Here is a 9731-nt window from a genome sequence, read left to right on the forward strand (position 1 = left end):
CTGGGTTACATTATTAGATGCAGCCATTACTTCCAAGCACCTTTTAATAAATCAAGATAATATCCTTTAGCAGGAGGTGAGATTGTAATGTTTCTACTCTATAATTACATGCTATAGCATGCAGAGCATCAGCAAAGTACCTTTTGCACTGATAAAGCAGTTTGGTTTGTAATCTTCCCTTCACCTCACCAGGTGAACAGCTGTGACTTTTGTGTATGACAAGAGTAAAATGGTGAAAAGATAAACACAACTGCTAGAGCTCTGCTGAAAATCATCATCACCCAGACTGGTTTGGGTTGAAGGGACTTTAAAGCTCATCCAGTCCCAACCCCCTGCCACGGGCAGGGACACCTTCCACTAGAGCAGGTTGCTCCAAGCCCCTGTGTCCAACCTGGCCTTGAACACTGCCAGGGATGGGGCAGCCACAGCTTCTCTGGGCACCCTGTGCCAGCGCCTCAGCACCCTCACAGGGAAGAGCTTCTGCCTTAGATCTAACCTGAACTTCCCCTGTTTCAGTTTGAACCCCTTGTCCTATCGCTGCAGTCCCTGATGAAGAGTCCCTCTCCAGCATCCATCCAAATATAGAACCTCAGGACCCGGCCGTACGGCTGAAGTCCCAAAGCTATTTTAACACTGCAAAATAGTTGAGCTTCACAGGAAGCACAACAACAACAACAACAAACTAATCCTGTGAAATTGTAGGTCATGTTGACAGCAACCTACGTTTTCTTGTGAAAATGAATTCATGTAGGCAGTGAATGCAAAATGAACTAGGTGCCTCTGCTCTTCCAGAACCACCACCCTTTCAGGAGTGGCTCTTTCCAAATACAGAAGCAAAGTAGCTGTTGTACCACTGAAGTGCAAATCCATTGCTCTGAAGTGTTGCATGCACCCTGCTCCCTTAGTCCCATGAGGATAAGGTTTTGTTTCTATCTGTCTAAGTGTCACAGCCACCAGTCTCATCTCAAACACCTGAAGCAGTGAGATAGTCAGGACTGACTACTTGTAGCATTTGTAAACCTGGCTGATGGGAAATGCAGTGGGTTCCCCGGCTGGGTGAATTGCACCTTCTCTTTCTTCCATTCCTAGTGTATAATGAATACCAAGTAGCATTTCAACTTCTTTTCCCCTCTAACTGAATTGCAAGATCTCACCAACTTGTAGACACAGCTGGAGCACATAAACGTGCACTTATTTGGAGAAACATGTTCTTTCTGCAGTTTGTTACATGCTGAGTTACTAAGATAAACCACTGGGGTTTAATAAACACTTCATTCTTGCTTAGCTTTAATAGGCTTCTTTTATTAAAAAAGTAATACATTCTGTATTTTATGCATTTATTTTTCTCTAGTTGCACGCATTTCTACAAGTCCCAGTCCTATTCCCTGTGCTGCAAAGCTCCCTAAACCAGGGCCACCGGAACCCCAGCGTTCTCCTAACGGTGGCGCTGAAGCACAGATAAATGGGTACGGCCAAGTACTCTGTACAGAATAAATACCCAACACCCTGGTCATCACTAAAATTGGCAGGTTTAGATCCTTTAGGGTAGTATCTGAATTAAAAAAAAAGTTTCACCTCTGTGCCTTCAGCATTTAAAAGTGAGGATTGTACATTAGCAAGACAGGCCACATATAAGCAAAGTTCTATAACCTTGATTTTTATAGTACATTGGAACTAAAGAGTCCTCTGCACTTTGCCAAACAGGACATCTACAGTCCCACTTCATGCTGCTTTTGCCGTAGAAGTGACTTTCATATCCTAGAAATGTACAACTGCAACTAAAGGACCTGGCATGGTGTAATGAGGGTACAGCACAGCCTATGAGCACGAACAAAATGCAACTTGTTGTCTTATTAATAACACCTCATGAACAATCCTGAGGTGTAAAGAAAGAGGTGACTGGGGGTTTTTGCTGGTAATTTGGATTATTTAAGGGAACAGCAACACTTTCAGCAACACAAGCATCCAGGTATCACAGCTACCTCTACCAACTGTATTCTTTAAGTGCCTTCTTTCTTTAAGTCTTTTTTAGTGAATAAGAAGTGAAAGAATCCCTTAAATTTACATAATAATCTTCAGGCAGATGTTTAATTTGAAATATGAAGTGACACTTGACAGCACAAAACCAGAACAGCAACGGAGCAGAGACTGTCAAAGACCTGCTGTGTTCCTCTTCCAAGTTTCACCCCTACACCTTTAATTTCATTCCCAAGGTTTCTTTTTGATACTAGCAATTAAAAAGCCACCTTATTTTGTCAACTTTGCAACCATTAACATCCTGAGAGGTAGCGTGTCTTCTATCCAAGTGTTTGGCGAGTTCATCATCTTCTCCCAGAGGGCAGTTTCTGCTGAAGTAGAATCCATCCAGTCTACTGTAGTCCCATAGCTTCTGCCTAGAAAAATGTCAGTTAAGAGAAACATTACTTAACATGCTGCAGAGCTGGGAGCAGACACATTTGTCCGACTTCTAAAACTGTTTCATCTCCTCAGGTGGCTGAGCCAGTACTTTGAAGAACCAGTTCTACATTTGTAGACTTGAACAGTTCTATCAAACACAATTAATAGGAGTTTCACACAGAAACTTGGTCATCTTTCATGTTATCCTTAGCCTTTTTGTCACAAGATGTAGGAGCTTGGAGCAACCTGCTCTAGTGGAAGGTGTCCCTGTCCGTGGCAGGAGCTTGGAACTGGATGAGCTTTAAGGTCCCTCCCAACCCAAACCAGTCTGGGACTCTTTGAATATCTGAGAGGATTTAAGAATAAAACAGGAGACTGATTTTGTACCATGTTGGAAACTCCAAAACTGAAATTGAGATTTACTATTAGTTTTTTAGGTTATTCTGGTGAACCACTGTAATTTGGGAAACACAATTTTTTCTGGTCTTTGCTTGAAAAGATCCAGATACATCCCCCCCTCAGACCGGAGAGGACAATGAGTGGGAGAAATACAACAAAAGCGAAAACATACAGTTCTTCTCTCTGCACATTTTATATTGCCCTCATGCTAAAAACTTGTTTGCATTTCTAAATTTTCCTCTCCAGTATCTTCAGATCTTATCACACATTCCTGATCTATCCTTTTATCTCCACCCAATACAGTCCTTACACCTCATACCTACTTTTTGCGTAGGTTTGTAAGATGTTACCAATATTTTGGGTGCAGGAACAGCATGTTATTGTACTTCAAACAGTACCAGATACAATGTATGGCCAGGCAAAGGTTTATTTCCAGTATTTCTCCTTACTTGTCAGTCATCCTAACCCTCATAACACTGCTGAGATTTACATTTCAGGATCTGTGCTGAAGAGTAGGGGAGTTACCGAATGAAACTCTTCCATAAATAACTAACTGAAGGGCTGCTTGGTGATCTTTGCCAAAAGAGAAGAAATGGAAGAGAGAAAAAAAGGAGAGCCTGTATTCTGTAGATTAAGGCTTAATGTGTTCATTGTCCCATACCTGTTCCAAGGCCTATCCTTAGACCTCCCAGAAAGTGGTTGGCCAGTTTGTTGTGGTCCCAGACTGTGAGTTCTACACAGGCTTCTTTCAAATCTTCTGGTCTAAAGCCATCATAGACCATGGTGTGGTTGAATATGGGGTTTGTAGTTTTTGCCACTGTTCTTGTTTTCTGGCGGCTTTTTCGGCTGGTGTCTGGCAGAATGGTGCTTCAGGAAGAAAAAGTATCATCAGTTTGCACTTAAATATTAAACATAGACAAAACCTACTGATTAACACTGCCCTTTTGCATGTTGGGATATGGCTGAAGGTGCATCATGGAGATGAAGTCAAAGGTCATATTCTCAGTCCCAAGAAATACTGGCAGCACGTATCCACCCCTGTGCTTCAGCAGATGGAAGGGAAGGGAAGGGGAGGTCAGGTGAGGAATAGGCAGATGTGATTTTATTTATCTCTAATGACACCGAAAACCTTTTGTTGCTGCCAGAGATTTCCCAACCACCTTGTTATTCTTGTCTCTTCACATTTTTAGACTGCATGTGGAAAGGAAGGAGGAAGAAATACCACAACGCTTCCCACTTGTCCCACTTGTCTCCTCCCCAGAGTTGCTAAGCTAAGCCAGGCTCCTGCACAAACACACCTTGCTTAAATGCAAATAAAAGCAGGCACAATTGTGAGTAGCCCTTTCGCCAAGTAACTGAGCAGCAGAATGGAAGAGCAACGAGGACACAGGAAGCTCTCCCAGTCTGTTCTACTTGGTGCCACATACTTAGCATCTTGAAGCTGTAAGTCCTGCAGGACCGATTTGCATTACAATCAAGGAGAATCAGAAAGTAATTAGGTGGTTTTTAATTTGAATGTAGAAACATGAAGATAAGAGTAGGAAGCAGGACAGTATTAGGCCACCCCGTTTTAGGACTTTAACCTCAGTTCTTACCACTTAATAAAAGAGTTGAGCCTGTTGCCTCTCAGAAGAGGAAGGTCATGGCATTCTTTCACCCAGATGTGGACCTCACCAGTAGGAAGAGTCTTCTTCCCTGTAAAATTAAAACATCTGATGAAGCCTTATAGATCCCTTTTAAAGGTAATTTCCGTGATGCAGCAGTTCCTGCCCATTTGTAGAGGGGATATTTGGCCTAGACTCTCATTGTCTCACATCTTAATTCAACCTCTGAAGCTGCAATCTTCATCCCATCAAAGTACAGCAAGACCACATCATGTCTGTATTCCTACTTCTCTTACAACTAAATACATGCTATCGGTCTCCTCTTTCAAAGCCTCCTAGATAAGGACATCAGCTTGTCTTCAGTCTATGTGGTGTTAACATTTATTGATGCTTGTACTTGCAAATAAGCTCTTTTGTGCTCTAAATACATTCTTATTGACTGACTGGATAGATTAAAAGCCTGACCTCACTGTCAGTTATCAGTTGCCAGACAAGATAAAACCAAACAGATCTTACTGGTATAAAATGCTGCATTCCAAATACTTCCTGGTATTTTCTGCTTCTAGTATTGCTTGAATTCAGTGTGTTGTCATTGTTTATTTAGCAAATCACAGCACCTGCCTGGTGATTTATAATCTCTAAAATTACTAGTGAGATAACAGAATTTGTTACACATACAGACTGTGTTACAAATCAAAGATTATAGCAATGAGGTTATTTCTTCTGTAGTAACATTAAAACCAACAAAAAGATCCTAAAGTGGTCATTGAATCCTAAACTGAATTCATGAGCAGAGTGACTTTAGAAGAAAAAAGTAATTCTACTTTATGTTAAAACAAGGTGTCTGAAATGTCTGAGTAGAAAGAACTAAACCTCCAAAGGCTTAACAAACCCAAAGCAAGCAGCAAAGCGTACCTCCAGCAGGGTGTGGGACATACAGGAGGGCCAGTTTCATCTCCCCTCTGTTTTCTAGTTTAAGAGTCATCACTGACGTCTGAAATTTAAGAAGAAAAGCCCACAAATGTCAAACCTTGCACTTCACGAAGAGTTTCCTCTGCAGAGTTTGGCACTCAAACAAGCCTGACTTCTACATGAGACAAGTTGTTTTTCCTCCTATTCCTTACCCATTAGTCTTTCCTCAATTTTCAGGACATGAGAGATTCTAAGGCATGTTCAACCACTTGGCAGTGCCTCAGATATACAACTCTTCCACCAAAGCAGAAAACGAGACGCAGGAGAGGCCAGAAGGCTTTGAGGATGCATCTTTTCCACTGATGTGCCCTTATTTAAAACCAGAACATATGCTTTTTCAATCAGGAAACTTACTCTTTATGCAACAGAAAGTGCACTTCTCTAAACTCATTCCTATAGGAATGTTTTCCCTCATTTAATACACTCTGAAAATCAGCCACAACAAGAGTTAGTTTGCAAAAAGGCACAAGAATGTGTCACTTCTTCATAGAGCGTCATGGGCTGTGTGGGGATGGAACAACCCCTGTTAACATTTATCTACCTAGAGCGGTTTTAAAATCAGTTGAATTCAACTAGTGCTAACCACAACATTGCTGGTTTGGTCTATAAATTATTCAACTTTGGGTTGAGCTGATTTTGAAATGATTTCATGAAGTAAATTCAAGGAAGAGAAGAAAAAGAAAGAAAACAACAGTGAAGAAACCTGAACCTCTGGCAGTGGCTTAGCTGAAAGCTTAGATCTTGGCTGAAACCCATTAACAACCAAGAGGCACATAGACATGGAAGTCATCCTCACATCTGATACTAAAATGCTGTTGCACTTGCTCCATGTTCTCAGGAGGTTTACTTCACATGTGGGGGCAAAGTGCCTTCAGGTATATCTGCAGCAACATGATAAAAGTGAAAAACACCTTGAAATTCCTACTCCTTACACTATGAGAAAGATTTTCCTACTATGATAGCTAGCTACTTACTAGACTAACAGAAACCTCAGAACTGGATGTTCCATCTACCAGAAAAGAGGCATTTCTGATTATAACCAACACAAAACCACAGAACAAACAAGACCAAACCTAAGTAAATAATGACTTGGGGTTTTGCACTTAGTGACCTACCCTTGGCTTGAGTGGAAACCAGTTGATCTGCTTGTTGGATTTCTCATCCCAGTCCCAAGTTCCTAAATCCAGCTCCACTTCACCAAGGAAGCTATTCCTCCCAAAGGTATCATTGTGCCACACAGAGATATTGAGGCTTTGGTCCTTCAGGAGATCCTTCTCAATTTTATACTGCCAAGAGGAAGAAATAAGGAAAAAAAATTTAAAAGCTGGATTTTTATCAGTGCTGTGTCTGAAATGAGTGACAGGGTTAGGAAAAAATGTGTCTGGATTTATACACCCACAGCTGCTCATTTCAGAACAAAACCCTCTTGATGTTTTACTTTCCATTTCATAGAATCCCAGACTGGTTTGTGTTGGAAGGGAGCTTAAAGCTCATCCAGTTCCAGCTCCTGCCATGGGCAGGGACACCTTCTGCTAGAGCAGGTTGCTCCAAGCCCCTGTGTCCAACCTGGCCTTGAACACTGCCAGGGATGGGGCAGCCACAGCTTCTCTGGGCACCCTGCGCCAGCGCCTCAGCACCCTCACAGGGAAGAGCTTCTTCCTTATAACTAACCTAAATCTCCCCTCTGTCAGTTTAAAGCCATTCCCCCTTGTCCTGTCAATACATGGTCTTATAAAAAACCCTCTCCAGCTTTTGTCAGCCCCTTTAGGCACTGGAGCTCCTCTAAGGTCTCCCTTTAAGGAGCCTTCTCTTCTCCAGGCTAAACAAGCCTAACTCTCAGCCTGTCTCCATAAAAGAGGTGCTCCAGCACTCACAGCATCTTCATGGTCCTTCTCTGGAAGCATCTTAAGCTCATACTAAATTTGTATTTGTGACAAACATACAACCACCAGTGTCCTCAGTGCTGTACCCAGAGCACACTGTGGGATTCACCTGTCAAGGAAAGGACACAGGTACTTCTGCAGAGCAATCCACCTCATCCTCATGTCTCTTTTGAGAGCGTCTACGCCTGTGCCTAAAAGTTAAGGGCCCTCCTTCATGCATGTAGTATTTCATATGTAGGAATAGATAGATAAATACCCTCAGTATTTCATTATAGACTGGATTAAAAGTTTTCTTTTTGACAGAAGTCTTCCGTTTGCCCAGCTTGTATTTCTCTGGAAGCAGGTAGGTCTTTACATACCTAGAATTTAGACAGGCTTGTTAGAAGGGCAAAAACCCCCACCCGTTCCAACTTCCCCTTCCAAAAGACATAAATATTTGCTGATACAGTAAAATAAATCCACTAAACTTAATAGCCATTATGTTGTTCAAGTTGTTACATTTAGGAAGTGAACAGTATAACAACAGTTTCCAAAGTGGGACATTAATCTCCTTCTATGGGGGGAAATGTGTTGAAATGTCTCCTTAACATATACTAATACAGAATATTTCACTATAGTATGCCCAGCTATCATATTTATTGGCTCTAATCCCATTGAAAACATCAATCCAGGATTTATCATCTGGAAAGCTGAATCTTAAAAGAGAATTTCATATTCTTAAAAGTTTGAGCTTCCCCTTCAGAGTGAAAAACCATGTGGAGCATGTTACAGTCTCTTCATTGGGTTGTACACTCCAACAGGTTATACATTAAAGATAAAGCTTCCATAAGGAAATGAGTATGTTCTGTGTACTCACGGGTCTGAACGCTGATGCTTAACGTCTGCCACTGCCAAGTCTTTGCACTGGCAAATGAAAATGTGGAGCTCCTTCAGCTGTTCCACATAATCAATAGCAAACTGGATGTTCCCCTTCACATCAACGTTGCCAAAGTCTGCACTATAGATGCTCATCAGGCTTCCACTTACCTGTGTCAGACAAGAGGAGAAACATTTTCCAGGCATTGCATTTTACCACATACTTCAAGGTTAGGGGAGAAGTTGTGCTCAGAATTCAGCCAGTAAAGATATCAGCTGTGTCCCTTTAGATGTAATGACAAAGGGTAGGGACACTGTAACAGAAGATTCTCAGCAAGCAGAAAGTTATTTGTAAGTCAAAGGTGTTAGGCCAAATTTGCTCCAAAAACACTGTGTTTATTGCACTGAAATAGAAGTGATGGAATGCTGCAGATCTGGAGATTGAATGTGATCAAATTCTTGAAATACTACTTCTAGATCTCTTCAGCTGATCTTCCTTCTGTAGAAAGCAGAGCTTAAGAGTTTAGGGCAACAGGCCTTTAGAAAACATCAACAGAAAGATTAGTGCTAAGGTCTATATGGCTGAATTATGTACCTAAGTAAAGCACTGAAAATTAAACACTACATACACAGCAAGAGAAGGATGTACAATCATTTTTAATCTCAGTATCCTTCCCCAAAATCTTACTTTTCCCCATAAAGTCCATAGAAACTAATGACTTGGTTAGCTATTTCATGGACTTAAACACCCCACGTACCAATACTGCCTCTTGCTTTCGGCTACTTCTCCCCCCTTCCTCCTTTTTTCTCCAACCCTGGCAGTGTTCAAGGCCAGATTGGACAGAGCCTTGGGCGACAGTTTAGTGTGTGGTGTCCCTGCTCATGGCAGGGGGGTTGGAACTAGATGATCTTAAGGTCCTTTCCAACCCAAACTGTTCTATGATTCTATGATTCTTTTCTGCATGTTTGTTCTATAGAACTCATCCCTCATTTTCAGCTACAAACGTAAGCTCTTGGGGTAAAAGCCTCCTCTTTGTTCAGTGTTTATAGAGGGGAGGCCTGAACAAGCTCCAATATATTACCAGAAAACAAAAGTAAAACCAATTCTATTTTATTTCTTTTAGGCAATTCCATGCAAGGGTTCACACAACAGAGAGGGAAGGAGGGAGACAGAGATACCAGGAAAGGTAAGAGGAATAAGAAGGGAGCTGAAACACTACTGAAGAGATTAGCAAAAGGAAAGTGCCATTAAAACAAGGCTCTGGTTTACATACAGAGGATAAGGAGGCCATGCCAGAGGAGCCACTAAGATTGGTTAGAGAGCTGGGACTCTTCTTGATTCTGCCAAGGGAATAACTGCTCTCTGATGCTGTATCTGTCTCTCTGTCATCACTCTACAAAAACAGCACAGAAAAAGTCTGTGTTGGTTCTTCATGGTTACAAGGAACATTAAAAGCAAACAAAAACAAAGAGAGTTTTAATGCAGATTGAGACTCAGTGAAAACCTGATTTAAATCCCCTTGTTGTGCAATATAAGTAACTAATATTTCTTGAAGTAGGTCACACACTTGAAGTTGAAAGGAATATTTCCTGATGGAAAGCCTACAGTGAAAATTTAAAG

The 9731-nt window shown here is 41.5% G+C and overlaps 1 protein-coding gene across 1 annotated transcript in view; it reads right to left on the bottom strand.

Moving 5' to 3' along the window:
• Positions 1-2056: 2056 nt before the first annotated feature.
• SYTL2 (synaptotagmin-like 2) overlaps positions 2057-9731 on the bottom strand; it is a 27832-nt gene continuing 20157 nt past the window's right edge. The window contains exons 11-18 of the mRNA XM_010018924.1: positions 9385-9504; positions 8112-8281; positions 7512-7614; positions 6488-6658; positions 5316-5394; positions 4392-4491; positions 3458-3663; positions 2057-2393 (exon numbers count right to left, since the gene is read on the bottom strand). Of these exons, the coding sequence (XP_010017226.1) occupies positions 2248-2393; positions 3458-3663; positions 4392-4491; positions 5316-5394; positions 6488-6658; positions 7512-7614; positions 8112-8281; positions 9385-9504 (1095 nt within the window). The 3' untranslated portion in view covers positions 2057-2247. The remainder of the gene's footprint in view (positions 2394-3457; positions 3664-4391; positions 4492-5315; positions 5395-6487; positions 6659-7511; positions 7615-8111; positions 8282-9384; positions 9505-9731) is intronic.

This window comes from Nestor notabilis, unplaced genomic scaffold, assembly GCF_000696875.1.
Source record: "Nestor notabilis isolate BGI_N333 unplaced genomic scaffold, ASM69687v1 scaffold3407, whole genome shotgun sequence".
Taxonomy (NCBI): Eukaryota; Metazoa; Chordata; class Aves; order Psittaciformes; family Psittacidae; genus Nestor; species Nestor notabilis.